We start from the raw sequence: 22,898 nt of genomic DNA on the forward strand, positions 1-22,898 counted from the left end.
ACTGAAAATGTAATATTAACATAAAAATACATTTGCTTAATTTATTTTCATCTTTTTACTTAATAAAAACGATGGTGAGATTAATTCATTTTAAAAATACCTGGATTATTACCTTTTCAAAATTACGAAAGAAGATTAGGGCCCATTGTAAAAAAGAGATTAAACCTAGAATTCTGATTTCTTTAATCAAAATTGTGAGATTAAACTCACAATTCAGATTTACTTCTGTCAAATTCGGAATTAAAGTCAGAATTCTGACTTTTTTTTATGTGCCCTAATCCTAATCCTCTTCTGTACAAAATAACATCATGTGTTACAGTAAAGTAACAGTAAGAATGGTGGATAAAGTTATAGTTGGTATGTATATTGTGAGCTGAGTCACACGATCTATAAATAAATAACTGTTAAGGAGAAAGAGTTATATACAGATACAATAATCTGTATAAAAGAACGAGTCAGGACAAAATCAAGTGACACATTTTCTGTTCATCACACACATCACAATGAATTATTAAAGTTTAAATTGGTCTGAAGTTAGATGAAAGCACTTACCCGCTGCTTGTTCTCAAGACACACTGGGTGTTTCCATTCACTCTTATCATTTTGTGCTATTTCCACTGACCTTTCCACCCAATCACAAACCTTTGTTTTATCTACCAATCAATGCAGCCCTGTGCAGCTCAGATACAGCTCAGATTTTCAGCCACAGGGTTTGGTTGAAATAAATAGGCCACGTAACCTTGTGTGCGTCACAAATGACAGTGACACCTGGATATTACCAAATACACACATACAAACGTGTCTTTGTAGCATCGTGAGGATACGGCATAGACATAATGCATCCCTCAAAGGGCCTAATTCTGGTCCCGAACCCAAACTTAATCTGAACCCTAACCCTAAAACCAACTCTTAACCCACAAAAAAGCCCTTTAAAGTTGTGAGAACCAGACAAAATATCCTCACAAGGACATAAATACATGAGTCACACACATCCACACGCATACTGGTGCTAATGCATTCCCTAACCCCTTACCCTAACCTTAACTATAACCCTAAAATGTCCCTTACCCTACACAAACTGGCTTTCATATCATAGTGAGGACACTTAATCCGAACCCTAACCCTAAAACCCACTCTTAACCCACAAAAAAGGACAAGGACATAAATACATGATTTTCTGTGACACAAATACAACAGGAGTGTAATTAAAAGCATTTGTGTTTGTATCTGGGACGAGCTGATACAATACCCGGTATCGATCCATAACTGGTCAAGATATCTGGATCGGATATTGGAAACATGCAAAACACAATACAACACAAACATCAGGAAGAGCAGTTTTAGCTGAGTCACGTTGTGGTTCTGTTTATTTATTGTGTGATTTGTTACACAGTTAGTTCAAAAGGTGTAAAATGAAACTGAAACTATCGGACTGATATCGGTAGATACTCATGGTTGAGGTATCGGAACGTGACAGTCGTCTTGGAATCCTGACTCGGGGTATGCAAGGTTGCTCCGGCCGAGTTTCCAAGTTGGAGGTCCGGTGTTCACATGACTTTGGAAATTCCGAGTTCTGACAATAAATGGAACGCAGCATGACACCACAAACTTCTGGGGAAATGTTAACTCAAGTCATAAATCAAGTGAGAGGTAGGCTTGTTTTCTCATAGTCTTACATCCCAAACCGACTTCAGCCAGCGGAGTCGCCCCCTAATGGTCATTCAAGAGAACACAGGTGTTCTGGATCTGGAGAATCTGTCCATTCTCTGTACACAGTCTAGTTTTTCAGGACTTCCGTTTTCATTCAGAAAGTGTCTTCTACTTGGTCCGTTTGCTGGCTTTGAAAGCTCCTCGGCTGTGGACCGCGCTCTCTCGCAGTGTTTCTGAATCGCCGGTGTGTGACGAGGATTCCTTACCAGACATTTGCATTAGAAACCAGCTCCTCTGAACATGTCGTATCCTCGTCATAAGTTCAGCAGTGCAGTCGTCTCCGGGTACGTCGCCCTCTTGCCTCTCACCGGCATGTGATATCGGATCTTCTTCCAGAACCTGGAGGAAGGAGAGAGGGACGGCGCCGGCGAGGTCTGGGCGTCCTGTCCTGTCTTCTCCTCGTCCGCCGCTCTCGTCCGTGCGCACGTCCACCACCTTTGACTTTTCCTCCCCTCTTTCCACCAACAAACCGCACCCTGTTTCTTCCTCAGGTGACGCACTGACTCTGGGAAGAGAGCCAGCTGAGCCGGGCTGATCTCCTCCAACTCCACCAGAACCACCTGGGAAGCAGGACGAAAAGCTTGAGCTTAGGGAGGCAGCTAATGAAAATGTACATGACCAGGAGAGGGCAAGGGTAAAGAGGTAGATGATGGATGTTTATGGGGGTATCGGAATGAGAAGGGTTAGTCTCCCAATCACAACCTAAAGCAGACATGGGCATTTTAAGGCCCGCGGGCCAAATACGGCCCTTTGGGCGTCCCTGTCCGTCCCGCGGTATTTCACTAAGTATTTATGCTGCGCATCAATACAACTGTGTTGCTTTTATTTTGAAAAGCCTGACGTATGGACGCACGTATCTGCGTCTGTCTGCACAGCGACAGGTGACGCTAGCCAGTTACCCCTGGCCCCCTTAAAATGTCGGCTCAGGTGAAAAAAAGAAAAGTTCATTCTGAACAAGACAGAAAATCTTTCTTTACAGGCGTCAAAGGTAAAGCCGTTTGTTTAGTTTGTGGTACACAAGTCGTGGTGTTTAAGGATTACGATCTCAATCGCTACTACGTGACCAAACACGCAGAGAAATACAAGAAGTTATCTGATGAAGAGCGCACAAAGGAGTCGGAGGCAACGTTAAGAACGAAGTCTGTGGTTCTTTTCTACTACAAGTATCTCGGTTCAAGTTCAGGAGTTCTCATTATCTCCCTCCCTGTTTATTATCTTATGATCTAACCAGCGAAGCATCGTCACTCGTATGTTAACTCATCCGGTGTGATTGCAGTGTTAGTGCGTGTGTTGTAAGCGAGCAGACAATATATTCACTGCACTACACCACAGTAGTATAGTATAATAATATTCATTATATAGTGTAGTCATTTGATATTTTCAATAGAGTTGGTTAGTAATTGTGTTTATTGTGTGTTTGTATGCTGCTTTTTTTAGATAAAACTGATAATATTAAATTAAAATGAATTCAAATTTAACCCCGCCCTCAACAATATTCTTTGTTTCTCATGCCCATCCCTGACCTAAAGCTACACTTTACCATGAATCGGAACGTTTGTCTGACCTTGAGCGTTCTCTCCAGCAGCGACCTGTGCATGGCCGCCACACACTCCAGCTGCTGCCTCGTGTCTCGGTGAACTTCACCGCCGTCCTCGTCAAAGACCTCGCCGCTCCCGCCGTCTCCTTCGCTGCTGTTGTTGTTCTTGGAGAGGTTGTTGTTGTTGCTGCTGCTGCTCGTGTATTTCTTGCTGGCGAAGGTGGCGGCGGTGTAGAGGAGGAGGAGGCGGCGGCTGGCTTGGATGTTCTCCTCCACCGTGTCCACTATGGCTGGAGGGGGGGGACATGACATGGCAGGACATGAAGGCACGGCAAGACCTTTGACTTCACTTTTAAATCACATCTTAAAGCACGTGGGGGACTTACCCTCCCCGGGCAGACAGTCACGACCTGCTATGAACAGTTTGTAGCCGCAGGACTTTTCCAACACTTGCGGCAGCGTGTGAAGGGCAAAGGTCTCCACCTCCTCGCTGAATCCGATGGCTCGGGGTTGTGGGTAGGCCACGTAGGCGTCGTACAGCTTCCCATCTGAGTCTGATGCAGAAGAAGGTAAGATCTTAGTCGTGCTAATACAGTATATAGAGCATGCATGTGCATGGGCGCCTGATCCGTCTGTAGTAATTTAAAGTCGAGGTGGTTTACTTTGTCAAAGGGTTTGTGAAAAGGTTCCGTTTGGGAAAAAGTCAGTGACATTTAATGAGAACAGTGCAGGCGGTTCTGTGGTTGATCTGTTTCCTTCCATCAGGCATCAGAGTTTATATATTACAGTGTGTGTGTGTGTGTGTACTGTAAGGTCAAAGCATCACTGTGGGCGTTTCTCATGTTGGCATGTGAAGAATCTGTTTTTGTGAGGTGATTTTAGAGCAGCTTCAAACTTTCTGTGAAAGAAAAATGTGTGTATTTACATCCACTGTCACTACAGTAGAAGGATAAGAAGTTTCGAGTTGATGACGTAAATGATGAACACTAGTCAAATCTGACATTTTTGTGCAATGTTGAATATTTCAGATTAGGGCAGCGGCCATTAATCTTACATAATTAATCGTCACCTACTTTCATAATCAATTAATTGGTTTATGTTTTTTCTTTTTCTTTTTTCAATAGTTAAAACAGGTTATCTGATTTTTCAGCTTCTCAAATGTGAATATATTCTGGTTTCTTTGCTCCATATAACAAAGAAATCATTAAAACTGAATAAATCTGGTTTGTGGACAAGATATCTTGAAACATCCAGATATCTGTTTGAAATTTGGTGGAAACTTTCTAACCTGAACGCTAAAATAATTCATTTGAGTTCAAAATATACAGCCTAGTAATTGTGTCCAGCATGTCGACCAGCAGAGGGCACTGTGAGCTCAGCCTGGCCTTAAAGAGTAACTAAACCCCTAAACCACCTTTTTCAGGTTAAAACTAGTGTATAAGGTTATCTAGTAATATCATTCACTGATCCAGGTCCAACTCTTGGTAGCTTTGTTTTCAATGGAATTCAGCATGAGCGGGAGAGGAAGTAGGAAAATAAAACATCCGGTTTACTTTTCAGAATTAAAGATCCCGTGTTGACACCACATCATATTTCACTTTAGAATTGTAGTCGCGAGCTCAGCGTGCTCCTATTTATTCGCTCGGTAAAAACACTGCTCCGTTTGTTGTGTTTTCAACGTTTAAAGTGTAAAGTGTGAGTGTGTGAGTGTGTAAACTTATTGAAATGTGTGTGTCTCGCGCTAAATGCAGCTCTAATCTGCCACTGGAAATTCCACAGCAAGCCACTGCTGCCGCCATTTGCACTTGCTGTCACTCGATCACCACGCCCCCTCACTCACCAATAACTCCCTGCCCACTTTTTGTAGATTTTTAAAATCAGGCATGGGGCGGAGTCAGCTTTAGAACAGGGCTTTAGTTCCTATTTAAATGTCCTTTTTTTAGCCCAAACATTAGACAGTGACGGACTTTGAGTCGAGTCGAACATCGATGGCAAAGTTGGAACAAATCTGCTGACTCGTGTGTTAGCTTAGCTGTTAGCTACATCTGAATGACTCAGGTAGGCTGACGGAGACACAACTACTCGCCTTACATTTCTGATATAATGTCTACAATAAAGAGTGTGTGTGTGTGTGTGTGTGTGATTGTTACCTTTATTCGCATAGAGGACTGGAAACACTCTCCTGAACCACAGCACAATATCCACCTTGAAAAGGTAGTAGACTGTGACGCTGGTGATGAAGAGAAACGTCACACAGACAAACACGGACCCGATGGGAAGCCTGAGGTCTGGATCTGTAGACATGATCATCATCACAGAGAGAGAGTTAGTCATGTTTTTAATATGTCAAGACTGGACTACTGTAATTCTCTGTGGGTATGGGACACTTGTTGTGAGAAAGCCCTAAAGGTAAAGCACCATCTACTGGTCAAAGGCAGTAGCACGGTCTGAACACGTCAGGTGTGTTCTGCTTACTAGTTGTGGATATTTGATTATTATTGCTGTTTGTGTTGCATGGAACACATTGTGTGAGCTTGAGTGGATAAATGGCTTGTGTCTCAGTAGCGGTTAGCTTTGCCCTTGCTTGCATCGATATTGCAACTGAGTTTATTGTGTTTGTGACCATGCTTTAGTAAAAGACGTTTACATGTTCAATTATTCACCGATAATACATTTCTGTTGTTATGCTATTCTTAAGCAGCAATTTGCAGCTGTTAAGAATCGTTTATTGATGTAAGTACAGAATAATATTCTGAGCATTTTGTGACACGTTATTGTTTTTCTCTGATTTCAGACCACACATGTATACACACATATATACACACAAAATAAATACATGTTGTAATACTACATGTTGCTGTTCAACAATCTTCATTAAAAGAAGACAGAGAAAATCTCTCTGTCCAAGTGCCTTGATTCTCTAATCGGAATCATAGTCCATTATCCACCGCCTCAACCAGCAATCCTTCTTCTTGAGGCTCAGCCCTCAAACACTTGTCTCTTCATTGTCTACAAATTAAATTAGTAAATCAGTCCCTTCTCTGCATTTAACCCTAAAAATATTGACTCTAGAGGGAGCTCTGTAGTGTTAAAGGCAAAAAAGTAACCAGACTTGCAAAGTTCCACTTTAAAAAGTCTGGTGTGGGCCAAACAGTTGTTGCTGGAGTTGGCAACACCAGCAATTTATTTCACCACCTTGCAGAACATACATCCTGGAGAAACATGAAAGTTTCTAGTTACGTTCATACACAACACAAAATACTAGTAGTTCTTTTTACCTGCTGGTAGCAGAGTGAAATATGCTTTAGGATGCCCCCGGGAACTCTGCGCTTGACACATGTAGTTAATGAAGAAATCTTCCTCCCTTAGCTCAGTAATTGTCAGCACAACCTCCAACAACCAGCCTTTATGTGGTCCGTCTTCCATCTGCCAACTGAGGTGAGAACAGTCAGATGAGCTTTCTGTTGCAGAACACACTGATGAACAAACAGGTGGGCAAAAAGAAAATTGGGAGAAGAACTGACGATTTTGTTTCGTTGATGTAGATACGGTCAGAGGGATCGTACGATCTGATGAGTTTCTTTCCGGCGCACCAAAGAATGTCGATGAAGGGCATTCCAATACCCGGCACAAAGACGGTGCAGGGTTGGCTGAGACTGGAACCTAAACACACGTAAATGCAAAAACAGAAACTATTTTAATCACAAAATCAACTGAGAAAGGCTTTTTTCTTTGTCATTTTGTGATGAAACAAATTTACAAAACTTGAGACAAATTTACATTCTTACAGAAAAGCAACATCCCAAGCCACAATTCTTACGGAAAAATTGTTTTGTAAACTTGTTTCAAGCTTTGTGAAAGTGTTTCACAACTTGTAATAAAGGTGTGCATTTCCAGGCCACCGTACCCCTGTGCCATCTATGAACTATTCTATATTGTATTCGAGTTGAACAGACAAATCAGCAAGCGCAGAGGTGAGCTGCAGAGGTGCCACAGACTCAGACCCTGACAGGTGTGTCAGTAAGAACACAGTATGGAAGGGAAAATTCAAGGAACATTGTAGAAAGTTCAAGCGTTAATGATGAGGACTCACCAATGTGTGCACTGAGTGTTGTATTGGTTGGTTCACGCAGCTGTGGAGCCATGGAGTACTCCTCTGGAAAGACAACGAGCATGATATTCAGTTTTACTTCAATCATCGGCTAGAGAAAGCTTGGGTCTGTGATTCTGGAAAAACTAGCAAAAGCAGTTTGAATTTGTGAATCGCTGAAAATCGTCCTCGTTTGTGGAACTTTGATTATTCCTGGCACTTATTTTCTTTTTGCCATTTTCCAGACTTGCTGATTCGTTAAAGGCGACATAGACCGGAAGCTCCAATTAACGCTGCGTTTGTGTGTGTATCTGCGTCATTACCTCGTTTATGAAACCCTAAAGTTTCAGAACAAACAGTTCCGTCACTGCTGAGAAAATAGTGTTGTATTGTTTTCCTGGGCTCTGCGAAGCGGATCGGCACTTCCCTATGCTGATGATGTCATCAGAAATCCTCACCACTGTAGCGCCTCCTGGTGCGGCACTAGTCCAGGCACATCCGGTTGCGTACATTCAACCGCAGAAGAAGAAGAACTACTCTCGTTGTAGCTGCTGAGATGCAGAGCATCCACCGTGCCAGAGGGGGAGCTGTGTATCTGAGAGCTGGCCTATCTATTACATCACTTCCAGGTACCTGGCCAATCACAGGACAGTGGGAAAGCTCTCGTTGGCTGGCCAATCACAGGACAGTCCACGTTCTGGAGTTGTGATTTTGGTCTGAAACAGCGCGGCTGACGAGAGCGTCAGTGAGGAGATATTTTGACCGGCTCGTTTGCAGCGACTGGGAGGTTTTTAACCATGAAAACAAGTTAATATATGTAAGTAGACCTCCATAACTAACATATATGTGTGATACAAGCATTTGATGTCACCTTTAACTTATTTAACCAGGTCACAACTTGTGGCCTTTGTCTGGTTCTTAGTTGGGATGAGTCGTTTGAACATAAAAATGTGATCAGACTGAGGTGGTCACTGGATTTTATGTGTGTCCAGAAGTGATGACGCATCTTGGTGCTGCTTTTCTAAGCGCAACACACTGTAGATCCTGTCAGAAGTGAGGATTGTAACCAGGGTCCTTGAATGCATCTTGTTAGCTCATGTTACTGTTCGGTCTACCCTAAAGGAAGGGTGCCAAAGAATGGAACTGTTGGGGCTGATTATTTTGGTTCTATTCCTAATGGACTTAAAACACACCAGTGCCTCGTTTACTGCGTCCAACACCGAGGCTCTGGTCTCCTGTCTCCGGGTCTCTGTTGTATACTCCCGACGCTGGGTTTCAGCTCCAGCTGTCAGCTGAGCGGCCAACCGGTGAGCTAGCTAGTTCACGCAGATAAACTTCAGATTTCGTTTTAAGTTGAATTAAAAGACAGTGTGAAATACAAGCAGACACAGGGAGGTTGAGGTACTTTTACTTAAGTATCGCTTTCAAGTACTTTATACAAGACTGGTTCAAACCTCTGACATTGGCCAGAATCGTCTCTGACACGGATCCTTTGATTCCTCCGAGGTTGAAGGTTAAAGTACAGGTGTAGGCGTGATTGTTGTCATCGTCCACCCCTTTAATCATCAGTGTGGTCTTGTCCCTGTAGATGTACTGCCCTGTCGCCTGATCTTCTATGGGCTGACAACCCTACATGAGGATAGGAATCATTAGCGTTTTGTAATGGCAAAAAAAGAACAAACGTCATTGCTCAACAGCAGTTTGTCACAACTCACTCTGTACCACGTGAGCGAGGAATTGATGTTGTAGCTGTTGAGTTTTTTGATGTAGTCCTTCAGTGGGCACGAGAGGATGTCATTGGCTTTCTTTGTTAGTGCTTGTTCAGCCTTCAATGGTCTTCCACACTGTCCAGCAACGGGCAGGTCAACCCTCAGCCTGGTGGACTGATTGTAGCAATGAAAAGGTGTCCTGTTGGAAAACGGAAAAAGTTACTCTTTTATTGTCTGTTGTTAAGGATGACAAAGCCTTTGTCAGCTACAAAGAATGTGACCTGCTACAATCCCACCTTGCTCTTCATAAACTTTCTCTTGCTCTATGGAACTTTAGTGAGCTTTGACCAAGGTGTTCATATCATCAGAAAATGCCATATTTGATGAGATGACTCGGTATTGAAGGGGGAGGTCGCTAAGACAAGATGTTCTTGGTGGAAGTTCAGACTTGGAAAATATTGACGCAGATTTGTAAATGATTCCACGATGCAGGTCGACGATGTCAATGTCCAGAGCATGCGTATATGCAGAAAGACTGGACTCTGATATGAATATTTTCAATTACTGACCACAGCCATCAGATATAAATCGGTCAGCGCGGGACAGCATTTGTAGTTCAGGAACTCAAGGGGTTTGTGTTCCTGAACTGTGTGGAAGTGTTTAAGTTCTGTGGGTGAAATTTTGTTCCTTACATGAAAATATATACATTCATTCAATCATTATCAACCACTTTATCCTCCACATGAGGGTCGCTGGGGTTGGCCGTTGGAGCCAATCCCAGCTGACACAGGGCAAGGGCAGGGTTACTCCCCGGACAGGTCCCTAGTGACCTTCTGGAAACAATACTAGCTACGGCAGTACCGTGTGGCACTGCAATTAAAGGAAACAATTCAAACTCGACCATTAAAAACCCACTGGAGTTTAAATTATACAGTCTAGAAGCACTAGAGAGCTAGAGTGTACCTAGAGAGTGTTTGAAGTAAAGGGCCATCAGTTGGTCCGGCTCGCAAACTCCAGACTTTTGCTGCTTGGCAAAAGTGCTAGCCACTCTGTCTTCTGAAAAAGTCTTGTTTTTACTTTGTAGTTAACTTTGTTCTCTTTTTACAATTTCTATGTGTGGACATGTTGCTACGCTGTTTGCAGTGCGTCAAACACCATGTGGAGCACACTGGCGTTGCTAACAATGGCTAGCCAAGGAGGCGTTTGCGTTGCTGTCAATTCAGAGGTGATCAATCCCAGTTCCGACCTCCAATGTAAATGGAATGCGGCACAAAGTTCCCATCAATCAACTCAACAAACATCATTAAGTCCATTTTTATCTGTCTTTCTTTTTTTGGCTCATTCACTGCTGGGTTGTTGTTGTTTTAGCTTAGCCGTCTACTGGTACAGACAAAATTAAATCCAGGAACAATCTGAATATTAACTCATCATCACCGTCTCGCTGTTGTTACCTCAGTATGGCCACGTACTCCCCGTCATCGTCCAGCGTGACATTAAGGAACCACAGAGCCTCCCCTCGCACCAGGACCCGTCCAGTCTGGTTGTGTATTACTTGGCCCGAGTTGTACCAGGTGATGTTGTACGGGACCGAGTTGAAGTCAAAGACTCCTGGAGACACCAGCGTGGTGTTGAGCATCGCCGTGTCTCCGGGGACCGAGAAAACCCTTTCAAACTGGAGCTTGTAGTTGGTGCAGTTCTCTGCAACAAGCACACAACGATGGAGATGAATGGGTTAGGCATTCATTCGGCCAGTAGATGGAAAAACAAGCCAAAGAGAGAAAGAAGCGTAGCACGTTTCTTCTCTTGAGTTTATTTTTATAAAAACCACTTGTTCTTCTTGGATGTTTTCCTCACGCTCTGGCGTTCAGTGAGTAGCTCATGTTGGCCAGAGAACATTGTGTTTGCCTTCAGGGATTTTTCCATCAAAGTCGATGTCACTAAAGTGGAATTTTCCACTTTTACTCACAGCTTCACATGAACTTAGTGGTCAGTTTTCCTTGTTTTTTTTTCTCCCTCTCTCTCTCTCTCCCTCTCTCTCTCTCTCTCTCTCTCAATAACAATGTTAAAATACAGTGGTGTAAACAGTCACAGGAGGCAGATTCATTTTCGCCTCATCCTCACATATACTTCACACACTGGTATAGTGACATTAGATGAAGATGGAGCGACAGATTAGATGACTGTACAATTTAATTAGATTTTACAGGCTATTTTTTGTAGCCTTTTCAAATATTTTTCTTATGTTACATTTTATCATCTCTTCTCCAGCAGCTAGAACAAATCAGCTTAAAACAAACAAAAATGTTATTTATAGCAGCACTATATTCTGTATAGTGTGTGTTTATTCGTATGTATTACAAGTTGCATATTTTCTCAGCCGTTTTTTTTCTTTGTTTCTTTGTTTTCAAGAAGGGAAATCGTGTGTGAGACTCCTAAAAAAAAAAAAGTTCAAGTGACATAAAACACAGACTCCTGCAGTTCCAGCAGTGGCCACAAGATGGTTGTAAAACTCTTTGGTCGCACACGGAGGCGACGACGTCAGTGTTAGACGAAGACCAGACAACACAAGACATGTAAACATGAAATATTTAACACCTGAATATTCTCATGTGTTTGATGACGATGTCGTCTTTGAAATAGGATCCAGATTAAGTCATATTTTAACCATGTCACGTGTAGGACTGGGCAATATATGGATATTATATCTATATTGTGCCACAGATATTAGATTTTTGTGATAAAGTATCTGTGGTGACTGTTCCTGGTTTTAAAGGCTGTTGCATATTGAATACACTTGCAAAATACACAAATATTACATACATGTGTATATATATATGTATACATACATTGATATGTCGACAAATTTATATTCAAAAGGTCACTTAATACCACCTCTTTTAATTTGAATCCTAATTATTTGTGTTATAGCAGAATTTGACCATATTTAGAGTCAACGTCATTGTTTTCTAATACAGGTAAATATCCTTCATTTAAAAAAATAAAGCAGGTATTTACAGTGTATTACAGCCTGTGTGTAGCTTTATATCCACTCATATCTTATATATAGGGATATAGGGATTCAGGATATAGACAATACATTTGAAAGTGTATATTAAACTGAAGCTCAACTTTTAATATTAGGAATCAATTTGTGTATTTTGTATATGTGTATACGTATATGACATGTGTGTGTTTGTGTTTGTGTGTAGTTTTGATAAAAGTGACCTCACCCTCGGCCTCACCTTGCACAAATCCTGTACCGATCCCAAACAATCCACAGAAGAGCAGGAGACTCAGATTCAGATCCATGGCTGAAAGACACAAGTGAGAACTGAATCAGCAACAGTGAGGAATGAGCCGCATCGCAGAGACAGTTGCATCATCGACGGCCTTTAAACAAACAGCTGATGACTTACTGGAACACTTCAGTCCAGGTCAGGGTCACAGGAGGTCACAGGAGGTCACAGGAGGTCACAGGAGAAAACTCAGTTACTCTTTTCTCTTTCACACCAAACTTCAAACTACTTCATATTTTAATAAAGTGTCTCTCTCTCTCTCTCGACCACACCCCTCTGTAAACCTCCTCTCCTCCCACACACACACACACACACACACACAGATGACACCATGTTGTGGTGTGTGTGTGTGGAGTCATTTATCTGGAAACCTTTGACAGAGCGTGCAGCATCACGGTTTGGAAAAATGACCAGAGATTCCTGAACAATTTTCACCTCCAAGTGAACATTCTGACTCAGCGCTGAGGCTTGTAAACAGTTGGATGAATGAATGAATGAATGAATGAATGAACGCTACGCTTTAGGGAGGATTAGCGTCCTGTTTTCCTCTGAAACTGCTCCAGTGAGTCGAGTCGTGACAGGACGGTGGTGATTCACTGCTTTATCTCTTTCTGACAGGAAAAGAAAGTGAACTGCTTATCTCCCACTCATTCCAAAGTCCATAGAGAAAATCAGCGTTTTTAAATCACGGCAACACACGAGGTGTCGATCCACTGCTGCCTCCGTCACTAAGTTCACATGTTATTCTGTGACTTTGGTGTTTGGAATCCCTCCCTCGGATTTACCTGAATGACAGAAACCAACCAAACACGTCAGCAGTGGACCAGCAGCTGGTCCTCACCAGCAGCACCTGAGTTCCTACGAGCTAAGAATGCTGATTTTCTCAATGGGGTTCAGTTTCCATGTTAAAGAATGCTGTTTAAGAGTGAGATAAAGTGTCAAACCTATTCTGAAGTCATCTTAGACATAGACTGACGTACATTTTATCAGGTGAGACTTTGTTCAGTGGCTAAGGAATGTATTCTATGGAAATTATTGTAGTTTTTTGGGCTTTTTTCAATAAAAAAACTCTGGCATTGTGTAAATATGATGGCCTTTAAAGGGTTAAAATTTCAAAAACATTATTAATATTTAATATGTATATTTCAGGCTGAAGTAGCTTCAAAAGATTGACTCATTTAAAGTGGAAAAAAAATATTAATATATAATATTTTTACAGCAGTATTTGGGTAGGTGGCATTTTCTGTGTCATAGCCCCACCCCTCTCTTGCTCCTGATGTGATAAACATATGACATCAAATATTGATAATATGAACAACACGTTACATTTTCAGATAAAATCTTTGACCTTTGAACTGAATTTGTTTGATATCAATTTCGGGTCAGTATTGGTCCGATACCGACACTGATCGGCTCATTCTTTGGGGGTTTTTTAACAGTAGAATTAAAGTCTGGAGTCAAACAGTCAAACTCCTACCTCTCTGCAGTCGTCTTGGCGTAGAATAAATCACTTCCTGTGCACAGTGTGGCAAACACAGCTACACAGAGCGCACTGCATGTGAGTGTTGTAAAAAAAAAAAGTGCTTGTGTTGCAAAAACCACACGGTCGCCGCATGTTGGGAAACGAGCTCATAAACGGAACAAATTTGTGCAACGTTTGATTTCATGAGTGACACAAAAGCAACATGTGTCCATTTACTTGTGTTTGCCCTCAGTTAAAGGGGCAGTCAACTGTAATCTGCTTGGTCATGCAAACTCTGTCCATCTGTTTTTGGTGCCGCGCTGACGCAGCGAGGACGGGTCCAAGGTTGTGACAACATGAACTCATCGAGGACATGTAAACAGCATGGAGGTCACGCTCTTATTTAAGTCCACGTTCTGGTTACAATCCCTGGAATAAAATAACAACCAGTGTTTGGGTTTTTTTTCCTCGTTGAAAGGTAAAATGTGAGTCCTCATTAATCTGGATTTCCCTGATGATTCACGATAAACATTTTATAAATTAAAATGATATTTTATTAAGTATAAACTACGCAGTTTTTTTAACTGATACACCGATACTGATACTGGTCAGATATCTTGCACTAAGAAGCGTTCACAAAACATTCCAGACGTAAATTCTACTGATCAAAACAACTAGGACTGAGCCTATATCGGACCGATACCAATCCATTACTAGTCAGATATAGATAGATAAAAGTGTAAAATCCGATATAATCCAAAAATCCAGTTCAAGTGTCCATGAAAAGTTCCAACAGTTAATTCTACTGTTAAACAAATGGGGAGGAGCCGATATGATACTCAGACCAGTATCGGATCAATACGATACTAGTCCGATACTGATATTGGACAGATAAAAGTTTTAAAATCTGATACTTGCACGAAGAAGCGTTCATGAGAAGTTCCAGAAGTAAATTGTTCTGCTCTAAACATCTAGGAATGAGCCGATATCGGACTGATACCGATCTGATACTTGTCGTATATAGGAGGGATAAAAAAGTAAAATCCAATTTAATCCAAAAAGCCAATATATTGCAAGAAGAAGCATCCAAGAAAAGTTCCAGAAGTGAATTATTCTGCTCAAAACATCTAGGAATTAGCCAATATCAGACCGATACTGATCTGATACTGGCCGTATATCGGAGGGATAAAAATGTAAAATCCGATATAATCCAAAAATCCAGTTCAAGTGTACATGAAAAGTTCCAACAGTGAATTCTACTGCTAAATCAATGGGAAGGAGCCGATACGATACTCAGACCAGTATCGGATCAATCCGATACCGGTCCGATACTGATATTGGTCTGATATTGGACAGATAAAAGTTTTAAAATCTGATACAATCCGAAAATCCTATATCTTGCACGAAGAAGCGTTCATGAGAAGTTCCAGAAGTAAATTCTTCTGCTCAAAACATCTAGGAATGAGTTGCTATCGGGGCCAATACTAATCCAATACTGGTCAGATATCGTAGAGATAAAAGTGTAAAATGCAAAAATCCTATATACTGCACAAACAAGCATTGGGGGAAAAGTTCAAGAAGGGAATTCTACTACTACTATTACTACTAGGAACATCACTGAAGATGTGCCCAGAGGCATCAGTAGATGTATGTACACAGCTACACAAAAAAACTGGGGATGGGCCGATACGATATTCAGTATCAGTACTGGAATCGGACTGATACCAATACTAATACTGTTCAGATATCGGAGTCTGTTAATATTTGTTGCACATAAGGAGAATTATGTCTTTGAAAAAGCTTGAATCATAGTCTGAAATGACTGTGTCGGCTGATATCGGTCTCGTGGTATCGTGTCATGGACGCAGCAAACAAGCATTGCTACATGGTTTCTGTTAAATCTGCGATACCTTAGCGACTGCCGCTTTCATTTACCCTAAAAATGGCTCCCATTTCCCAGCAACCTGTGCAGAGTCACGCTTGCTCATCGTGTCGAGGATAAACACATTAGTGCTGATATTTTCCATCACCCTTTCACCCTTTTTTTTCTTTTTCCTCATCTGCTTCTCACAGCATCCTCTGATTGTTTGGTGTCTGAAAGGGAAGCGACAGAGTCTCCTGGTAATAGTCAGCGTTTGAAGTGTCCATTGTTTCTCAAACCTTTTATATCTTCTTGGAATTAGTGAATTCAATATGTTTTCTCACTAAAGGATCGCATTTTTGAGGCACTAAACGCTGGTGAAAACGGACAAAAATTTGGCACAGAAAACATAAGTGGTGAATTTTTTTTTTTATAAAAATAATAGAATTATATACAAGTGGCATAATATTACTCAATAGCGCCCCCAAAGATGAAACCCGGTCGGACAAAGCAGAAACTAACAAAAAAGTCTACAGAGACCATGGTCTCAACTCGACAGGAAGTCAGCCATTTTGACATTTTGGCGTCCATCTTTGCAATTTCGTTTTAACAAACTTGTCAGCGCCCGTTGCCACAAAACAGGAAGTGTCCTGTAACTCTGCCGTACACTGATCGATCGGCTCAAAACTTCATAAGTAACATACCAAATTCAGTTTAGGGCCTCATAAAGACTTGGGCCGGCCTTGGACCAAACAACTATTCATTAATTATGGAAATAATCATCGCATTTAAGTCTTTTGTGTTCACTCCTTAGATTATTGTTGTTGTTGTGATTTATTGAACTAATAAATTAACAATAATAATAATTAATAATAAATAAAATAATTAATCTTCTAATATGACCTTTGTTGTACGGTGCACTTGTAATCCAGAATAAAAGGCTGATAAAAGTTGCCATTTCTTTTTTTTCCCCCAATAATCTGTTGGAAATTAAACCCAGTGATAATCTGCTGTACATCCTCAGCAACTGCCAAAGAGAATCTTAAAAAAAAAAAAAAAAACACTGCATCAACACTTTAAACTTTCCTCTTTTTGACAGTTTCCTCACAGGAAGTCACGTCTCCATTAACCGTTGTGTGCAGAGCAGGTCAACGTTGACACGTGTGGGAGGGAAGTAAACAGGATTTACGTAAGAAAGATGACACCTTGTGACCACACGTGCACACGTATATAAATATACGTATATATATATGCATATGTATATGTATGTGTGGTACGTGTCAGTGGAAACTTTGAAAAACCACTGCATTGGTAGCAAACACTGCCTCTAAAAACACACACACGAGGCAGCTCTCACTTCTCTTGTGCTTTTACGTTTCACCTCAGCCTGACATGAGTTCCCCCCCCACGCCTCCGCTCGTAGAGCAGCCCGTTGAGGTTCGTCTCTGCTCTTCCCACGCTCCTGTACTCTCCTCTGCATCTGGACTTGCCCCAGAGTCAAAAACCCCCCACGCTGCCAAAAAATTAAAAACCCTCACATGTTCCTCCTAAAAAATGTCCACATGCACCGACTGAGATCTGAGTGGGATAAAATAAAAATCCAAACTTCTGGACCTAGTTCTTGTCATAGAGAGAGTTTAAAGCACATGTGGCCCTTCAATCTAATTCATGTGGCCCACCGTTTAATATCAAAAAATTCATTTTGCCTCACAGATGTGTTTTTATTGTGACCTCTAGAGCGTCCCATACTAAAGCGAGCACTTTTTTTTGAAATTCTTTGAAATACAGTCTCAGATACTGTGAGTGTGATTTAATATCATCATATAATTTTGATCTCACATTGCACACACCGCAAAAAAAAAAAAAAAAAAATCATCATAGATACGTTCTCTCATTGCCAAAACAAGCACTTTTATTTTGAAATTCTGAGGTTTAAAGGGATAGTTCAGGTTCTTTTCAGTCACACAGACAGCACTGTAATGTGTTTATCTCCAGACTCCTCCATACATTCCTCAGCATTACTCTTCTACATGTACATCGTAGCTCTGGACGATATGCGGGGAAAAAAACACGTAAAAACGCGATTTACTGATTTACATCATTAAAGGTGAAACCCGGTAGGACAAAAGCCCAAATTCAAGCACCTTTCAATGACTTTCCAGGACCAATTCCCACAAATTTAAGGACCTTGCAAGAACTTTCCAGGACCAATTCACACAAATTTTAGGACCTTGCAAGAACTTCCCAGGACCAAATCCCTCAAATTCAAGGACCTTTCAAAGACTTTCAAGGACCTGTTTCCTCACATTCAAGGACTTTCCAGGTTAAATTCAAGGACTTTTCAAAGACTATCTAGGACCAATTCCCTCAAATCCACATTAAACGTACCGATCTGCTTTAAACTTCATACAAGAGACTATTTCAATGTCTAAATATTCTTAAGTGATTTGGTTTTATTTTGTAGTTTAAGATTGTTTTACTTGTTTGCCTTCTAGTGCTTAAATAACACTATAATTAATGCAATTTATAGTGTTACATTTGTATCAATAACACTCAAGATGTGAAGGAAATAAATATTAATTCACTTATTCACATCATTAGATTCTACCCCAAAGGAGAAACCCCGGAGGCCAAAATCCGAAACTAAGTTGCACAAAAATTTCACAAAACTTGGTGGAAGCATGTCACCGCTCAAGATGAACAAAAAAGTCTACTGCGACCACGGCCTCAACGAAAACAGAAAGTCAGCCATTTTGAATTTGGCGTCCATCTTGGCAACTTATATACATTTCACATTTCACACGTATGTGCACGATAATCGTACCAACATCAAAAAAACACGTCTATTTGTACTAGTCACATCAAAGATGAGAAGTTACCAAAAGGTCTCGCAGATTCAAAATGGGCGTGGCCACGGCAACTATTGGAACGTTGGCGATTTCGACCATTCGCCACAAAACAGGAAGTGACCTGTAATTTTGCTGCCAGACTTTGACCAATCTGCTCGAAACTTCACACACGAGATCAAGGACTGAGTTAAGGACATAGCGCCACCTGCTTTGCATTTTATTGCTATTTCCACAAATAATTTCATTCCAGGTAATAATGTTACATTGTTACTTAGTACATGACAATATAATAAAAAATCTTGATGCTTAAATCATTCATTCATTCATTCATTCATTTATTCATTCATTCATTCATTGTCACTGCACATGAGGGTTGAGAAAAGTGAAAGCAGATTTACTGTGGTTACATGTGGTTAGATTTAATCTGCATAAAGATCAGAATGTGGTCTGAAAAAATCCCAACTCTGCAGCTTCTGCTTCTGCACATACATTTAAAAAAAAAAAAAGGGAAAGTCTTGTCATATTCACAGAGAATCTGTGGGAAAATAAGCTTTGCTGTTGATTTCAGGAGGTGGTGGGAGGTTTTTAACTAAAGTTACTGCTTCTCCTAGGGAGGAGTCATGACCGTAAACGAGATTTGACCTCACACTCTGATCTTCACCCTCTGTTTCCCATCACACACACACACACGCGTGATTTTAGTTTTTCAGTCACATTACTAATACAGAAAATATTTCATCAACAATCCAAATGTATCTGTAAAAGTGGAGCATGGGCCAGAACTGGCTCACCAGCATCAGTATCTGGTCCCATCTGTTTCAAAGGGGTTTGGAAATTTTTTAATAAAACTGCTGTTGTAATGCATAGCAAAGCTTGGAGTGTAAACAGGGTTCCCAAACCTTGGTTGACATCAAATTCAACGACTTTTCGGGGACTTTCCAAGACCAATTCTCTCAAAGACCTTTCAAAGGCTATCAAGGACCAATTCCCTCAAATTAAAGGACTTTCCAGGACCAGTTGCCTCAAAATCAAGGACGTTCCAGGACTGATTCCCTCAAAATCAAGGAATTTTCTGGGACCTTCCAGGACTAATTCCCTCAAATCAAGGACTTTTTCAAGGACCAATTATGTCAAATTCAGGGACCTTTCAAAGTCTTTCCAGGACAGAGTCCCTCAAATTTACGGACATTTCAATTACTTTCCTGGACCAATCCCTGCAAATTCAAGGACCTTTCCAGGACTTTACAAGACCGATTCCCTCAAATTCAAGGACTTTTCAAGTGTTTTCTCCAGAGTTAATCTCTCTTAGTTTGGGGCCCCCTGGCACTTGGGAAAAAATCTATGAAATTAAAGACTCGTCATCAGCAGGCGGCGGAAATCTTTGAGATAAGCACAATAAATATAAATAAACTCGTCTACAGGAAACAACATTAGATGAAATGAGGAGATATGACGTTAAAAATAGTTTGTGTGACACTTCAGTCTTTTCCACTGAGATTTATGAAGAGGCTTCATTTTGTCTCAAAGAGGTTTTTAAAACTTAAAAACTCCTCCACAGAGGAACATGAACATACCGAGGAAAATCACCACATTATATATCTTCAGAAAAAGTGTCTACGCGGTCATTATCCACCAATTATTACAATTTACAATTTTTTGTGAACAATGTCATTAGTAAATAGAGGAAAACTGATTAATATTTGGACATTTTCATCAAAAACATTGGTCATTATGGGCCAATTATTAAAAATCTACATGTTTTTGTACTCAGACACTTGATAAATGTTTTTTAATTTGTTGTAATTAAGTCTTTGACCACTAGTTAGCAGCAGGTTGTCTTCTCCTCTACTCTCACTGGACAAATAAAATAGTTTCCTGTGTGTTTACAACAACGTCTGTGTCTTAAAACATGTATTCTCAGCCGTGTGCTGTGATGTGCATCATATTTATCGTGTGAAACAGAGAAACACATAGAAGCTGGTGAATAACATGCGATAAACATCTCCCCAAGTGTGAGTGGTTTGACCCGCTGTAGTTTCACTTGTGTTATTGTTGGTGTGAAATGCAGTGTGGTTGTTTTCTTTCGTTTTCTATGAGCGAGTGACCTACACGTCTTTCCTGTTACAGTCGTTTGTTCTTGGTTCATCACTCTTTGTTTGAGCAGCAGGTGAAAATGTTCACACATCATTATCATTATTATCATTATTATTATTATTATTATTATTACACAGCACGTAACGTCTGAGGATCATGTGAATAAAATGCAACCATTTATGGGTTTATTTAAAAAAAAATCTAATATTTCATTTCATTTTCCTTTAGCTGAAGAGTTCATGCAACAAAAATTAAGAATTAAGACGTTGTTGTTGTTGTTGTTGTTGTCTCACCTCAGAGGACGAAGGATGAGTGGATGAGATGAAGCGGCGGCGGCAGAGGAAGTCTGACCTTTGACCCTTGCGTGCAGACGGAGGTTGGACCAGTGACTCAGCGCTTGTGTCCCGCGCCTCCACATGAGGAAAAACACAAACAATGCCGACGTTAGAGGAGGAAAAAGTGTGTTTATGTTTCACCTCCTTCAACTCTTTGTTTTAATTTCCCTTGAGGTGGAAAACAAATGCTTTTTTTACTGGTTCAATATTATTATTATTATTTTAAAACAATATCTGTCATTTTGTATCAAAGAACCCTTAATAAGACTTGTTTTAATTTTAATAATTTGACCATATTTATAGTCAATTTCATAATTTCTAACACATTTACTGTAAATATCCTTCATTTAACGTTAAAAAGCCAAAAAAAACAGCCGTTATCTGAAATGAAAGGTAATAAACGGATCAGTACATACAGTACATACAGTACATAGTATTTTGATTTAGAGGGAGTTTACAGTGTAACATGAGTCCACAGAAACAAAGTGTGTGCAGCAGTGACCGATTCCCTCTAATTCAAGGACCTCTCCAGAACTTTCAAGGACATATTCCCTCAAATTCAAGGACCTTTCAATGATTTTCCAAGACTAATTCCCACAAATTCAAGGACCTTTCAACGATTTTCCAGGACCAATTCCCTCACATTCAATGACCTTTCAAGGACCTTCCAGGACTAATTTGCTCAAATTCAGCTTTAGTGTTTTCCAGTGAGATTAATGAAGACACTTCTTGTCGCTGAGATGTTTTTAAAACTTAAAAACTCTTAAGAATCTTGAGGGGGGAAACACTCTTCTTCCACAGAGCAGCATGAGAATACAGAGTAAAATCATGTGTCCCAGTTTGCTGGAGGTGTGAGGGCACACCTGGGTTTTCCCCGGAGCAGAGGAAACCCCCACCCTCACCACCTTTTAGTTCAAGTGTTTTAACTAAACCGTGTTTTTCCAGCAGGACGTGCTGAAAGAGAGAGAAATCACTTTCAACCACACGTGTTTTTCTTTGTTTACACACACACACACACACACACACACACACACACACACACACGGAGCAGGGGAAGTTGTGTGTGGTCAGACATTGGTGATGAATGCCAATGATGAATGTGTGGGTTCTTACTCAACACGCGCCAACCAAACTTCCCTCACTGTTGGCCACTAAATGTGTTTATGTTAAACACTTAGAATTAAGTTTTGTCAGCACAAACACGTCAATAAATGAATAAGTATTGAAATTGGAGTCTTTTTGGTTTTCTTTGCATCTTTAGTTTTCTGAGGACATTTTTGGACAGTTTCTATTTTTGACATTTTCGGTTGGACATTTTATAATGTTTGGACAGTTTTAAGTATTTTTCTGGTTCTGGTTCTGGTTCTGGTTCTCAAACATCATGTTCTAATCACACCACAGGTCTGAAGCTGCTCTGCCTGTGTGCTGACAAATGCTCCTCCCTGAAAAACAACACGGTTGTCATGTCAACACTTGTACTGATGTGGAACTGACAGTGACTGTCAGAGGACAGAGAGACTGTCCCCAGCTCTTCAACTCACCGGTGTGAAGTGGAAACGCAGCAGCAGCAGCAGCAGCAGCAGCAGAAGAAGAAGAAGAAGATGTCAAACATCAACCCTCGTCAGGTCCCATGAAGACGCTCCTGTAAAAACATGGTTGTCTCACTGGTCTCAGACGTGTCCTCCTCAGGCTCTGACTTCCTCTTCTGTGGAGAGTTTAGCACATGTTGCAATTTCCTTTCAAGTGTCCCAATGTCTGTTGAGTAATCACAGGGAGGAGAAGAGAACACTGGGTCCTGGTCACGTGATTCACGTCTCTCACACTCACAGAACTTTATTGAAAATCACACACTTCTCAAACATCTGCTCTGTTTTCTTCACACACTTAAAATCACTTTAACCCTAAAATCCCAGTTTTTCTCTCCTCTGGCACTGAAGCGTCTGTTGTGATAGTGA

The 22,898-nt window shown here is 40.8% G+C and overlaps 1 protein-coding gene across 4 annotated transcripts; it reads right to left on the reverse strand.

Annotated features, from left to right (window-relative positions):
* Positions 1–1,477: 1,477 nt before the first annotated feature.
* Positions 1,478–22,772, reverse strand: zmp:0000000936 (interleukin-1 receptor type 1). Of its 4 annotated transcripts, none has more exons than XM_058623380.1 (13): positions 22,485–22,772; positions 20,902–21,018; positions 12,277–12,357; positions 10,498–10,744; positions 9,053–9,245; positions 8,792–8,966; positions 7,341–7,403; positions 6,772–6,910; positions 6,526–6,680; positions 5,398–5,541; positions 3,634–3,801; positions 3,275–3,537; positions 1,478–2,270 (listed from the first exon to the last, which is right to left on the reverse strand). In XM_058623380.1, exons 3-13 carry the CDS (start codon positions 12,353–12,355, stop codon positions 1,965–1,967), a joined length of 1,932 nt encoding a protein of 643 aa, XP_058479363.1. In that variant the 5' UTR covers positions 12,356–12,357; positions 20,902–21,018; positions 22,485–22,772; the 3' UTR covers positions 1,478–1,964. The 4 variants fall into 4 exon arrangements, with proteins under 4 accessions (XP_058479363.1, XP_058479365.1, XP_058479366.1 ...); XM_058623382.1 differs by having other exon boundaries at positions 12,289–12,357; positions 22,485–22,769; XM_058623383.1 differs by lacking the exons at positions 20,902–21,018; positions 22,485–22,772 and adding an exon at positions 12,463–12,600 and having other exon boundaries at positions 12,289–12,357.
* Positions 22,773–22,898: the final 126 nt, after the last annotated feature.

The sequence above is a fragment of the Solea solea genome, chromosome 2 (assembly GCF_958295425.1).
Source record: "Solea solea chromosome 2, fSolSol10.1, whole genome shotgun sequence".
Lineage (NCBI taxonomy): Eukaryota > Metazoa > Chordata > Actinopteri > Pleuronectiformes > Soleidae > Solea > Solea solea.

Coding starts and splice junctions, on each gene's coding strand:
- zmp:0000000936 (XM_058623380.1), bottom strand. CDS start 12,355: ATGGATCTGAATCTGAGTCTCCTGCTCTTCTGTGGATTGTTTGGGATC. Junction 10,745..12,276: donor TGTGCAAGGTGAGGCCGAGG/GTGAGGTCACTT, acceptor TGCTTGTTGCAG/AGAACTGCACCAACTACAAG. Junction 3,802..5,397: donor AGTCCTCTATGCGAATAAAG/GTAACAATCACA, acceptor CTTCTGCATCAG/ACTCAGATGGGAAGCTGTAC.